Source organism: Ixodes scapularis, unplaced genomic scaffold (genome assembly GCF_016920785.2).
Source record: "Ixodes scapularis isolate PalLabHiFi unplaced genomic scaffold, ASM1692078v2 PGA_scaffold1__304_contigs__length_218370807, whole genome shotgun sequence".
Taxonomy (NCBI): domain Eukaryota; kingdom Metazoa; phylum Arthropoda; class Arachnida; order Ixodida; family Ixodidae; genus Ixodes; species Ixodes scapularis.
In genome coordinates this window covers 186334873-186349791 of record NW_024609846.1, presented here as the reverse complement: position 1 = coordinate 186349791, position 14919 = coordinate 186334873, and the positions used below count along the sequence as shown (strand labels likewise).

The window sequence follows — 14919 nt, the reverse complement described above, 5'->3', positions numbered from 1 at the left end:
GGATGAAAAGAGTAGTGAGTCCTAGGCCTCTACCGGACACTTTTTTGTCTTCGTTGACCAGGTTGCTGCCAGTCAACATTGACCAGGCAGATGCTGAGGATGTTTTTAGGACTGGTGGCCGGGGATGAAAAGAGTAGTGAGTCCCAGGCTTCTACCGGACACTTTTTTGTCTTCGTTGACCAGGTTGCTGCCAGTCAACATTGACCGGACAGGTGCTGAGGATGTTTTTAGGACTGGTGGCCGGGGATGAAAAGAGTAGTGAGTCCCAGGCTTCTACCGGACACTTTTTTGTCTTCGTTGACCAGGTTGCTGCCAGTCAACATTGACCGGACAGGTGCTGAGGATGTTTTTAGGACTGGTGGCCGGGGATGAAAAGAGTGATCAGTACTCCGCCTTCTACCGGGCACTTTTTTGTCTTCATTGACCAAGTTCATGCCGGTGAACATTGGCCGGATGAGTGCTGGTCACCTTTTTGAGGCCGGTGACCAGGGAGGAAACAAAGACTTGGTGGCCAAGCCCTTCCCGGACATAATTTGGTGATTGGTTGCCAATGGAAAAACTAAGACTCTGTGGCCGGGGACTTAATAGTGATCTTTTGGGGACCTTTGGCCAGCTGCTTTCCAGTGGCCGGGCTGGCCAGGCAGGTGCCGAGCAAAAATCAGGCATTGGCCAGTGTCGGGCCAAAATTTTGTGCTGCCTGGGGTTGTCCTGTCCCCTTTTTTCTGTCTTCTTACACTTTTTCTTTCAAATTTCATATCTAGTCACAGGATTTTGCATCACAATCAACATACACCAGCTCGCCTGCACCTTAACAATTTTTCAGTTTGTAATTGCTCTAGATGCTTATTTTCCGGGACGGAAGAAACGCCGAGCAAAACGCACAGAAGCCGACACAGCTCGAGGTCGAGGAGCGTTCTACAATACCAGTGACGTCAGAAAAGTAAAAACTGGGGACAAAGAAAAAAAGAGGGGGGGGGGGGGGGAATTTTGGATTGTTAAAGAAAACAATACGGGGAAAGACGGTGTGTTCGAGTTTATTTTAATCTGAAATTATTTATGCACATGTATAGCTACTGTCGTCCTACACAGCATAAAAGATCGCGTAGATGGTCGTTGTTAGAAACTCGTCACTACTCGTCACATGCTCAGTGGTTCGGAAGTTCAAAGCTATGTCTTTGCAACCTATATAACTATGCCAATAATAATAATAATAAAAAAAATTAAACATAACAATAAATGCCGGAACAAAAAGCTGGCGAGAAAAAAGAAACTATCAAGAATCCGCCGGAATTGTTGTATTCTTGCAGATTCAGACGCCCGGAACTACGAAACAAGTTTCTCCTACCAAAATGTGTCAGGCTAAAAGAAACACGTTCCAAAAACGTAAAACGACAAAAAAAAAAGATTTTTTTTTAATGACGTGCTGAACTTGAACAGTATTACAAACCTTCCCCCATGAGTTAATTTATTCCTCAACGTGAAAAAACAATAAATACATCATTTTGTATTTTGCAGATGGCAATAATATGTACAGTCTGTGGTGTTAATTTAAATGCAAGACGAAAACAATTACCGAGTTTAGGTCATAATCGCCCGTAGATACATGTTTGGACATTTCTTCGGAACTCATCTTGAACAGCAATATTCTTACCTAAAGACGACACTTACCTAGGCTATACATAGATAAGTCTTAAAAAGTTTAACATCTGTACCATACAGAGCTTCGGCTATAACGTGCTTCAAATATGGAACGAACGACAATTGTCAAAAACCCGTCGTCCTTGCTTACACCTTCGGGAATTTATTTCTTTAAAACCAAGCATGCCAGATAATTGAAATAAACCGCATTGTCTTTCGCAAGGAATGCGGCACCGCATGTCGAAATTTGAGAAGAGAAATTACGAATGTACATCGTACGGCTTGAATCCAAATGAAACCGCCCGCCCGTCTTTCGAAGTTCGACGAACTTGAAACTTTTACCCTAAAAGTTCGAAGTTCTTCGAACTTTTGACTTTTAAGGAATCGAAAGTTCGAAAATTTTCGAATTCTTTAGATAAATAAATTCGAAAGTTCTTTGATAGGATGGATGCTTGGGCGAGTTGGTGAACCATACTTGACGGTGACAGTGCAGGGAAAACCAACCGCACACCAGACACTCAGGAAGACAAGCGCGTATGCTTGTCTTCCTGAGTGTCTGGTTTGAGATTGGTTTTCCCTGCGCTGTCACCGTCAAGTTCAAAAGTTCGAAAATGATCGAATTTCTTAGCGTAGGGAGTTCAAAAGTTCGAAAAGCTTCAACCATTTTAGTGGAAGAAATTCAAAAGTTCGAAAATCATCGATTTTTTAGTCTATCAAGTTCGAAAGTTTGATAAGCATCCAATTTCACAGCGTAATAAGTTCGAGAAGGATAGAACTTTTTAGCGTAAAAAGTTCGAAGGTTCGAAAAACATCCCGTTTCTGAACGTGTAAAGTTCGAAATTTCTAAAAGTGTTGAACTTCTTAGTTTAACAAGTTCGAAAATTCGATTTCTGTCGAATTTCTTCATATGTAAAGTTCAAAAGTTTGAAATATTTCGAACCGCTTGAATCGATCATCGAACCTTCGGTTCGAAAGAAGTTCGCGGCATCCCTAGTCATAACTCATAACCTGTACTGACGCTTGTGTGCCGAAGAAATCACTTAAATAGACCCCGCTAGTATTCGTACCCGTGGCGACGCCTCGAAAAGGCGGGAAGACCTATTTTCCGTGACGTTCAAGCGTAACATCAGAGTAGGCTCGTAAAGGCCGGTTCACACATCTGCGTTCCGATATAGAGGAACGACAGAAACGACACGAACGACATGACACCGGGACCACCGTGACACATGATCGCTTGATGAAGCTGCTCTTTGCCATATCTGTCAAGTTCTGTTATTCGAACAGAATCGTCCCGGTGTGATGTCGTTCGTGTTGTTTCTGTCGCTCGGAACGCAGATGTGTGAACCCGGCTTGAGGTAATAGACCGACCCACCGCCAGTTTCGCTACGCCTCCTCCGGCGCATTGCATTGCGGGAAGAGTAGCCTTTCCACACGAGGGTCAACGCCGCTGTAGGCTTGCGAGTGTCGATCACGAGCCGTCTCGTGCACTACCACTGCCTCCTGTGAAGACAACTATATATATGGCTGCGTCACCCACGCTCCAGACGGTTGGTGAGGGGGGAGGGGGTTGCATAAAACGGGAAAAGGGGTTTAATGCCTATGCAGATTGTTATCCTCCAGGAAGGGGGAAAGAAAGATGAGAGAGGGGTTTGGTAAAAATAGTTGGCCGCAAATATGCGGAAGGGTGCCAATAAATCAACGTATGTGAGGAAAACGTTGGAGAGGAAATGTAGAGCGTAGGGCAGATCATAGCTCATGGGAAACAGCGACGCGCGCAATCTAGCTGGTAGTTGTGTCTCTTTCAGGACTCATATGAGTCACACAGGTCTGTCGCGTCGCCGCGAAGCGGCGGCGCGATTAAGTTCGCGTTTCACGGCTACCACAATTGTCATTGTGGTAGCCGTGAGAGTGTGTGAGATCGGTCTATTGGTTAAAGCGAACGGCAAGCTCTGGTGTTCATTTTTTGTCGGGGGGTGTTTAGAGATATTCCGTTTTCCTGGTTGATAGCAAGAAACTATTGATATGTCGGCCTGAAATGTTCACTACCTTACACACGGATGAGCACTGTTGAATACTATATAAATAGGATCACGCTTCAAGCGAGAGCTCCAGCACGTAGAATCGGTCAGCTGCCCAATGGCAAAGAAGACGACGTAGGCGATAGATCTCCGCCAGCTCCAACTCTACACACTACAACAATGTAAATACCTTGTTCATCGACTCTTAAAGACTACCGAAACCGACAGGTTAACCTCTACATCACTACCTTTTTCGGAAAACTTGCGAGACGAGAATGCAAAACATCAGTTTTGGTATTTTGCGTGTATTGCTGGGCACAAAATAAGCCTTACATAATTCTAAAGTTGAGGCTTGGGCGAGTTGGTACATACTTCGGAAATTAAAAACAGCGCGGAAAGACGAGGACCAGACAAAGAAGTGACACGGACGTGTCACTTCTTTGTCTGGTCCTCGTCTTTCCGCGCTGTTTTTAATTTCCGAAGTACATAATTCTACAAAAAAAAAAAAAAAAAAAGCGGTATACGAGGTTACCACCGCGTCGAGAAACGCTCCTTTAGAAAAAGTTTGGAACGATTATGCATCTCGCGAGCTTCGAGTGTGCACGCAGCCAAGAGCACGACAAAAAGCAACAATTACGTCCGGCCGTCTGGCTGTCGAGTGCCGAGCCTCAGCTTCATAGGGCACGCTCCTTACGTAAACAAATAGCCGCTAGACAGGTCGAGCACGCGCCCGTACAGCCAAACGTATCCAAAAGAACGCCTCGCCGCACGCACCACTCCAGCAACGTAAGCGCAGAGCGCACTGCGTACAAAGAGTGAGGAGCAGTTGCGCTTACGCCACCTGCGCCCTGCCCGTAGCGGACACCACCGTAGTGCGCTGCGAACATGCGAAGAACGCGAGACGCCAAGAAGCCGCGTGGATGAAGGAGAGAGAAAGAGAAATGTCGTCTAAACGTCCGAGTAAAAAAAAAAAAAAAAAAAAAAAAGAAGTGTCGACGAAATGTAGCAAACTCTGTCAAGCATCGAATGTCGAAGAAACGGTCTGCCGATGAAAAATCGCAGTGTCAATGAAACGATCTGTCTATAAAAACTTGTTCGATGAACTGCGCGCCAAGAATTGCGCGGCTTGCCACATAAAAAGTGGCGCACCCTACGTGATCGAGAGCGCGACAAAGAGACACACGGAGACGACCCCAAACCCCCGACCCACTCTAAACCAAATTAAGCAAAGCCATGCCAAACCAATCCAAATGAAACCAATCCAAGGACGGCTGCACGTATCAAGATAATAAATGCTGCTAGTATTTTATAAAGGCCGAGATGACTGAAAAACAATGTCGGCTGATGATTTCTTAAATCGCAGCCTAGTGCGGTAAGCACGGTCGATCAACAAAAGCAGAAGTAGCTCGAGTGAGTAGGAAAACTCGGCCTCCAACGGTCTCTGCTCATAGAACAGCATACGACTGACGGACACCACAGAACTGCGGAACCCCTCACTCAACGCATCCAACAGGGATTATGGTGAGATTTCAAACCAGACGGACGTCACCCTACCTAGCAATACCGCCTCCCCCCCCCCCCCCAAAGAAAAAAAAAAAAAAGAGAAAAAAATTTGGTCAGTGCATATGTTTATTATATATATGCCGCATAAACTTCCGTAGAATTAATTGTGGGTGGCACACAAAAAAAGAAACGGGGATGATATATGTATTAATCGTTCATTTGTGTACAAATGAGCGAGGTATGCACAGCGAGGCGATGCTCTAATCACTGCGACGTTGTCTGTGTAAGCTGTCGGAAGGCGCGTTTGTGTTTTTTTGCTGCCCCTTGTCAGCAGGCGAAAGTTCAACACACCCAATTTCGTCAGCTTGCATTTAGTTATTTTCGTAACTAATCAGGGTGAACGAGATTTGGTAGAAATGTGCGGAGCATAAACATAGTACATTTCTTTCAAATTGGATAAGCGGTTCAGAAGTTCAGTGTTTTAGGGTAGTTTCCCCGTCGCACGACTCACGCGGCGACAGACCAACGGCTTGCGAGGAACAAAAGAAAAACAAAGAAAGCAACCTATAAGCGTGATGGCCTGTGAGTGTGAGGACCTGTGTGTAAGATGAGCGTGAAGATCTGTGTGAGTGTGAGGACCGTGAGGACCTGTGAGGACCATGAGGAGCTGTGAGTGTGAGGACCTGTGAGTGCGAGGACCGTGATGACCTGTGAGTGTGAGGACCGTGAGGACCTGTGCGAGTGCGAGGACCGTGAGGACTTGTGTGTGTGAGGACCGTGAGGAGCTGTGAGTGTGAGGACCTGTGAGTGCGAGGACCGTGATGGCCTGTGAGTGCGAGGGCCGTGAGGGCCTGTGTGAGTGTAGTGTGAGATCCGTGAGGACCTGTGAGTGTGAGGACCGTGTAGAGCTATGAGTGTGAGGACCTGTGAGTGCGAGGACCGTGATGACCTGTCACTGTGAGGACCGTGAGGACCTGTCAGTGTGATGACCTGTGAGTCTGATGGCCTGTGAGTCTGATGATTTGTGATGACCTGTGAGCGTGATGACCGTGATGATATGTGAGCGTGACGACCGCAATGATGACGGCGGGTGAGTTTTGGTTTTGTGTTGAACCGTGAGGGTGAGTCCGGGTGATGACCCTATTTTGAATAAATCGTGATCGTGAGTGGGCGTGAGTCCTGATTGAGGAAAAAATAGTGATCGTGAGTTTGAGTGAGGACAGCCTAAAATGCCGACCTATGCTCACACACAAAAAAAGGAAGAAAAGCGATCGAATGTAGAATCGTGGATAAGCACAAAAGGTAAAAATCGCAGGAGCTTCCTTGCTAAAAGTTGCTACGGTTGTTCGGTGACGGAGGGCTGAAACAACTTCCCCTAAGCCCCTAACGCGACGTATACATTTCGCGTAGATTCTCAGATATTTCAACGTTCAAACAAAACTAAAAGAATGTTAAAATTTCATGTTAAAAGCACTCAAATGTTCTATCGATCCTCGAACACCCATCCCGGAATCCGAGCACCGGTACGGCGATGCAGAGCTGATGCTGTCTCACAGGCGTTAATATCCAGATGATCCAGAGCGATCTTGCGTAAAAACGGTGTAAAGTCTCATTGCTTCATATTTTCACATTATACCCTGCGCCAGCCAGCACGAAGAAGCCCAAAGTCGTCGGAAAGCAGCTGCACATCACGGCTACCGCGCACCGAACAAACTGGCATACGCCAGCACTGGGCGCTGCCATCTTACCTGTGACGTCACGGCTCTTGGGAGGTCACGAACGAGTGGTCACATTTGCGTACAACATGGCGGCAACCGGGGGGGTGCCACTTCCGAACTTCCGGTTTATCACTCTAAGCCCCTTAACCTTGTTGCGAAAACCGGACATGACGTCACGGACGTCAAACTACTACTTTGCCAACACCCTCTAGAAACTAAGACCCACTCACTCCCTGCGTGACGTCACGCACCCCGATCCACCGTCAGTTCCGTCGCCATATCAGTCATGCCCGGTTCTGCTGTTGAGTTCGACGTGCTATCTACCACTGTGGTCATTGTTCGTCCGTAACGAGAAATGCAACGGTGCTAAAACTTTCTCTTGTATATGTCTGTGAACTTCCTTCTTCAGAGCTCAAGTCTCGGCGCGATATCGGCGAAAAAAGAACAGAAAGGTGAAACGAAGCGGTTACGCTGGCTACTGCTAAGCCTCGTTAGGCCTCTCCGGCGGGTGTTAGGTTTTTCGCTTGCGTTCCACAACGCTCTCCCTGAAAAAAAGTGAACTAGGAAGGAGCAAGAAATATATCCGGTGTATATGTTTGCGCGTGTGTGCGCGTGTGCTTTCGTTAACGTCTACGTGCTTCGCGATCTGTGACCTGCGTGTAAGAGAGCAGCGCGAGTCAACGCAGTTCTTTGGAGCTCAAGTTTCGATACAACTTTTCCAAAAGAATATCATTACTAAGGTGGAGCGTTATATACTTTGGGAAGTTTTCGTTTTGTCACGTTTGAGATGGATTGGTCCCGCCAAGTATAGAATTCGTAAACTTGGCGAGCAATGGTGTGAAAATATGCGGAACACGAGAAACGCCTTGCTAGTTTCTGCACCGTTTGTGCTCTGTTATCGAAAGTGCTGAAGCCCGATTTATTTCTACAATTATACTGTAATATTGAAAGCTAGTTTGAGTCCAGGAAACGAATATATATAAACGTTTGGTATAATGCTCAACGCTGCAAGCGTTCGCGTTGATCCTTCATGCGTAGGCGTTCTTGTTTTAATAGTCAAACTGACGCAAAAGGTCGGCGTAACGTGCATTGTTTTCTTTGTTTGGCGGTCAAATATTCCTATTCTGGGTAGTCTGTTGTATGTCTTTCGTTGATGTACGAATTGTGGAATGTCCTTTAAGTCACTTCGTTGGTTTTACGGTCGTATATTCCTATCTGAGCACCCAGTTGTATGTTTTACGGTGGTGTACCGATTGTGGCATTTTCTTTAGGCAATTTCTCTTAACAAAAACAGCTGGTTTACAGTATACTACCTCAAACACCTAATCTGACACTAGAATTTAATAAATCGTGTAGCGATTGAGGAAGCCTTTTGAGTGTCAGAAAGCATTGTTGGGAAAATAACTTTTAATACTGATGCCGCTTAAATCTAAACTTGCCGTTTTGAAGAGAAGCTAGGAATTGGTAAAACTCTAGTGATATGGTTATGGATGTGGTTAGTATGTGGCAATATGTATGTAATCAAAGTGCAGAGCTTTGCCATTTGTTCAAAATATTTTTGAACAAATTGGTACTTGTGCTTTCTTTCATTAGGTTATAAAATTATACAAGGAAGACATTGGCTGTGTCATTTTTATTTTTTCGAGTTGATAAGTAAAGAAAGTATATGTACCAGTTTGTATGTGTTTTTTGTCATAAATCAGAGCAATGTATGCTGTGAACCTTTTAAGAATACTTCATTCTTGGGTTGTTGACTTGCACACCAGTGGGCAATAAACATTTTTAACGCATCGCTGCATCTGTACATCAAACTGAATAATAGTAAGTAATGTTCCAGGAACCCGATTTTGTGCACTGCTGGAACCACGTCCATTTCATTTTAAGGTTTGGAGTTTTCGTGGCTTCTCTTTACCCTTTTCTGTACGAAGGTGGTCATTTTGTTGCTGCACATAGTTTTTTTTAGCAAAGTATTGGCAGCAGCACAAAGTACATAGGACAGCACTGTCTCTGGGTGATGCCCGTTACGGCACATATCAAAGTGTTCATCTTCCGCACTTGACAAATGGAACTTCACTTGATCCAACAGGATTCCACGTTTATTTTCGCCTCCAAAAATCTGTACTTATTGATGCTGCTGCAAGTGAGCTTTTCCAGCACAATCTGCGTGTGCAATACTCCATTCGGTACGCATGGCCGAGGAAACTTAAGACTACCTCTGGAGAGGTTCTCGATCAGCACGTCTCTCTCAGCTTGCATCTCTCTGGTCTGCACGGTAAGGTTTTCCGCACATGTATCACAAGTTAACTTTTTGAGAGCAGCATGTGCACAAAATCCAGCCACATAGGCAATGGCTGGCATTTCAGGCTACTTCAGTGTTATGTCATTGACGGTGACACTGACAGTGTACTGCTGCAGCAGTTCCTCTTCATTGGGTGGTGTAATCTCTTTGTGTGCTTCTGCCATGCTTGGAAAGCTAAGAGATTCTTGTAGCCGAATTTTTTTTTTCTGACTCGAATGCTTGTGTGACTGACACATGGTACTGCAACCCTGACAACTGCCTGTACCTTCCGAATCGCTCTTCGAGACAGTCCGTCTGAAATTTCCCCAACAGGACGTACTCAAAACCCAGCTCCTCAAGGCAGTATCGGGTCAGCTCGATTAGGGCGTACGAAGTCAGTCGTTGTGCTGTGTGGGTGTCCGACGTTAGCAGGCCTGTGCTAGTCCCCAGGTTTCGCCATGTGTCAAGCCAATCCACGAATGTGCTCAGGAAGCCAACCTGAACAGCATCTATGGACGTAATGGGCTCTTGGAAAGCATCTTTTAATCGACGCCTTTCGTTAAAGTTTTGACATTTGCAATGGACCACCACTTCACAATTATCGCAATGTAATCGGCAGTTCCCTCTGCATATGGCAGATTCAATGTCTTGACACGCGTTCTCATTGCCTCAGCGACTGAGCTGTTAAACACCTTGAGTGCAAGTTTCGCATTTTGCCTCTCGAGGTTTGAAGGATTCAGTGCTTTAAATGTGAGACCATGACCGAACTTTACAAGTTTGTACTGCTCACGCGCGTGTTACCTCTTCAGTGCAGTTAACGATGCACCGTTAACTTTGGTAGTGCTGGCAGGGTTTATTGCTGGGTAGAACATGCACTTCTCTAGGTTTCTTTGGTTTAACCAATTATTGCGCACACACTTCAACAAGTGAACCGGATCTGCAACAAAAAACAAGGGTCGCCTGGAGTCAACTGGGTGTGCGTAGCAGATGTCAAGCTTTCCCTTGGACGAAAAAAGACTCATCACTTTCCTGTTAATAGCATTGTAATCACTTATGACTGCTACAACAGTGAGTCCAGCTTCCTCAAGCTTCATGATGACTTTTTTCAAAATTTTGCGGAGCTGTTCAGCATCAATTCTTGCGACTAGAAGTATGTGAGCGACGTTTTTGTGAGGCGACAGAAGGGACTGCGTCATGAATACATGGGCGGTTTTTGCGGCTTCTGTGGAATTTGAGGCGGTGCCAGTTAATTCCCCTCCATTGTATTCAAAAGATTGTTGGATGTGTACTTCGTCAATCATGAGGGTCACCCTACGCTCATGCGGTTTCATTAACCTCACCCGTCGTTTTTTGTAGCTCGGGAACCCATCATCGTTTTGTTCATTTGCTGGGCTGACGTCGAGCGAACGGCACTCACGCATTATCGTGGACGGATGCGGAAGAATTGCGTTTCCAGAACGCCTGATGAACGCGTATGCGTGTGGGGAAATCGTATACACAAGACTTGCAAAATCTAGAAGCTCTGCTGAGTACCCAAATGCCCTCTTCTCTTGCATGAGTAGCTGAAGTTGCTCTTGAATGAAACTGAGAACTTCAAGTTTTTCCCCAGGGAGTAGATCATCACTGATAAGGTTCTCTAGGAGAGACAGCATCAGCATCATAGTTGCCGTAGTTCTGTGCACTTTTTCGTCCTGTGGTGTAGTCTCGATAGATCTCATGCTTTCGAACAGTGTGTGGAGGGTACGCATGTCTTCGATGCTTTCCGGAATCGTGACTAGGTTGGCTTAAGGGTGCAACTGTTAACCTTTCCAGTAAGCACGAAAAGAGAGGTCCTGGGACACAACAACGGAGCGTTCAATTTACGGAGCCTGGCAATCTTCTATGTGAATGCACATGAGACTAGTTTCCGTGTGCACAACCGTCCAGAATGGCTCCAGCTCCAAACGATGCAGTTGGGATGCAATTTGCGCAGCGTAGTCACCTGGTTGGCGCTTCCTTCTTCTGCATGTGTCTCCACAGAACACCTGATGGCTTCTTCTACAGAACCACTTTCTTGCCTTCTTCGCTTCGTTTCCGGGCTGTCTCGCAGTTCTGTTACGTCGGAGAAGTATGTGGGGCAGTTCGGCATGACTGTCGGCACTGCGTCTAAAGTGAGCCTCGTGAGGCTCATTGGAAACTCAATGGTCTTCCCACTTGCGTCAGTACATGTTGTTGTTGTCCGGAGGTACTCGGCTTTGAATTGTAGCTCGCATACTCGCGCAATTCTCATCTTCTTATTTCTGGTAACATTAAGGTAGCCCTATTTTGAGCATGCAATACAACTCACACGAAAAGAACAAAGGTAGCACAAAACATTGTAACAACATTAATTTTTTGTTGCGTAAGTTGAAATAACATTTTGTTTTAGGTGTAAATGTTACAGTACCGTTCAAATAGAACGCACAACGTTTTAGGTATGTTCTCAATGTTAGTGTAACGTTCAAATTAAACATATAACGATATTGTTGTGTAAAAAACGTTATAAAAACATTCAATACATAACTGTAAAAGAATGTTATGAGTACTAACATTAAAGTAACATTGAGTAATATTATGCTCCTAACATTATATTGAAGTTTACAACGGTTCAGTGATGTGATTGCTGCGCAAATTTCGCCAAACTGCGCCAAGGGGCTAACCCTGCTACATCCTGCTACATTTCGCCAAAATGTGGGTAATCTGCGCCAAGCCTGCGCCAAAGAACCACTTTAGTGCGCCTTTCAAAACAGAAACTAAACTCAGAACTGTAATTGAGCAGGCGTGCGTTATGTGGCGCAAGCGGCCGCCTGACACAAAGTACCGTGCATCAATTGTCCAACGGGTCTTGCATGGTTATCCCGGCGTCTCGTGTTTCGGGCTCTCGTCTTGTGGGTCTCGTCTCTCGTCTCTTCTTTTTTTATATTTTCAGCGATAGACGCGGATGTGTGCAGACGCTCCGACGCTAGCGTGCAGGGTACCAGCCATGACGTCATGCTGTGAAACGAAACCACGTTTTTGCTCGGCAGGAGTTACTTTGTGAGCTGACCCTTACAAAAATATGTATGGACACTTCTTGGACGTTCTATAGAGCAGCGTCCATAGGCAGAACAAAAGGCGTCTATAGGCAGACCACGACCTCTGTTGCCTCCGTGAAGTCGTCCTATGGCTGTCCTATAGAATATTGGCCAACGGACGTTCTATGGGCGTCCTATTCTATGGATGATGTGTGGTCATCCTATACCCTCTCTATGGTAAGACGCCATATAGAGTCCATAGGGACTCTATAGGGTGTCTACACAGCGTCTTTACGGTGTCTATAGGGTGCCTGCAGAAAACCCATACGAAGACTACAAGGAGTCCCTGGGGAGTCCACAGGGAAGCCATACAAGGTCTACACAGGGTCCTCATGGGGTCTCCAGAGAAGCCATACAAGGTCTACAGGGAGTCCCTACAGGGTCCTTAGAGAAGCCACTCAGTTTGCAGGGGGTCGGCTACGGGGTCCGCACCGACCAACGTTTCTAGAGCAAGTCAGTTGGGAAACGCTAAAGAGTTTGCTCTGAGAAAGCGGCACCCGATCTGTACTCGAAAACCGAACTAATTGCGATCGCAACGCCACCATTCCACCCGCAGCGGCCACTCGGATAACTGCACGACCGCGTCTGCCGGTTTGGGACTATCGATATTCGACAGCATGTAACTGTTCTGCTTTGGCTTTAATCGGCCACTTTGGCGCCGAAACATATACGGTAGAAGAGGGGTTTCAGGGATGCCAACCCCCATCTCCCAGGTGGACGCGCCGCGAATTGCAACCGAAGTTAGGACGCACCCAAGTCAAAACGCGCTACCTGAATTCGCCGGTGAGGCATGGCTGTAAAAAGAAATATTAATTGTGCCACAAAACCCTGTAAGCTAAAAGTGTAAGCAAACATCACGCCCTTGTCATTTTGTACTATCTCCAATAAAAGTTTCTACAAAAAGAGCTTTTTCCCATTTGTTTTTACACAAAAACGTGCTCTGTAAAAATCATTTTAAAGAGTGTAGGGTCCTTAGGGGTCTGCAAAGAAGCCATACAAGGTCTATAGGGAGTACGTGCGGGGTTCACAGGGAAGCCATACAGGGTCCACAGGAGAGACATACAGGGTCTACAGGGGCTCCTTATGGAGTCTGCAGAGAAGCCATACAGGGTCTGCACGGAGTCCCTAAGGGGTCCATAGAGAAGCCACTTTAACCGATGGTGGTACCGCGGTGTGAGAATCGCACTCCCTAGCTCCTGGATGATTGGCCTCATAATAAAATGGATTGCCTACACTTTCCTGACGTGAAAAAAAAAACAAAGTAAGGTTTTGATACTGCGCGTATACAGCATAACTAGAATTACTTACGCGTCGCGCGCAGACCCAGCCTAGTATACCGCTTTTTAACGACGATCATCCAGATGACCGCAATTTCGATAGGCACCAGTGCGCCCCCTATGGGTTTCGAAAGTTGCGAATATCTACGGGGGCCGCAGCGACCCACATATATCTACCTCCCACTGAGAAAGTAAAAACATTATTCCGGCACATACTAAACACTTCCATATCTACAATGAATATACCCTGAGGTTGGATATGCCTCCAGACATCAATGTACCATAACTCGGACACCTCGCTACACCTAAAGAAAACGTCTACCCGGCATCACTTTATTAATGCACCAATATATAGCTCACACCATAGAGAGGCAATAGGATGTCCATAGACTCACCGGGACCATAGAACGGAAAGAGGAAGGTATGAAAAACTTTGTCTTTCGCGAAGATCTCTATAGCGTTGTTGTGTCCATTCTGTGGCAAACCAGTGGTACATAGACGGTCTAAGAACTGTCTACAGGAATCCATAGGATGGACAAAGGGGTAATAGAACGGCAAAAGTATGGACATAGGACGTCCATACATATTTTTGTAGGGGGAGGCAACGGCCGTAGGAAAACTATATTTGGTCACTGCCTTTCAGTCACCGCGGTGGCGCGACGTCGAATCTATCCGTCCCCACATCACTGCAGATATGGTACTTGCTCAAATGAAACTAAGTACCGCCGCATGTTCATCACCATTCCTGTTTTTGTTTATATCAAACGTTACTACAAAAATCCATCTTTAATTCAAAGACTGCTCTGTCAAAGTATTGATTATCTAGATTCCTCTTGGTGGGCCTCCTTTCTAGAGGGACCTCGATACGTGAAAAATCTGCCGTGAAAAAAAGTTGGTGAAGAGAAGTGAGCTAAAGCAAAGAAGGCAAGGTATGCACGCTGGACCCGCACAGCGTGCTTGTTTGTCTTGAGTTCAGTCGTTGCACAAAGCGCTCCGAGATCTTTTTGAGGCTGGCTCGCAATGTCTTGCATCGATGCACTCAGGTTATTTATTTCTTATGTGTTTAGCTTGTACCTTGTTTGCCGGCCTGGCAAGCACGCGCCACTGACCGTTTTGTCGCATGCTCGAAAGTTACATTTTGTGTACAATTTTGGGGATAAGTTAGCGACGGAGCTGAGGGACATGGTTTCGGTTTCGATCGGACAGCCGTTGTCTGCGCTCGCGCGGCGAAGCATGTCCAACAGCAAGCCTGTCGAAGTTGACCTCACGTGCATGCGAACATGATTGCGTGATTGAGGCACCAGCTGGGACGCTTGCAATTTATTGTTTTACGTTCGCTTACGTTTGACGAAAACCTGGCACGTCGGGAACGAGTAAAACGGCGGCAAGCAGTTT

At 46.1% G+C, this 14919-nt stretch overlaps 1 protein-coding gene and 1 pseudogene across 1 annotated transcript; both read right to left on the bottom strand.

Moving 5' to 3' along the window:
* Window positions 1-8751: 8751 nt before the first annotated feature.
* LOC121835881 lies at window positions 8752-9867 on the bottom strand (annotated as a pseudogene).
* An 85-nt stretch (window positions 9868-9952) lies between these two features.
* LOC121835880 lies at window positions 9953-10903 on the bottom strand. The gene has a single exon (XM_042290422.1). It carries the CDS (start codon window positions 10901-10903, stop codon window positions 9953-9955), a length of 951 nt encoding a protein of 316 aa, XP_042146356.1.
* Window positions 10904-14919: the final 4016 nt, after the last annotated feature.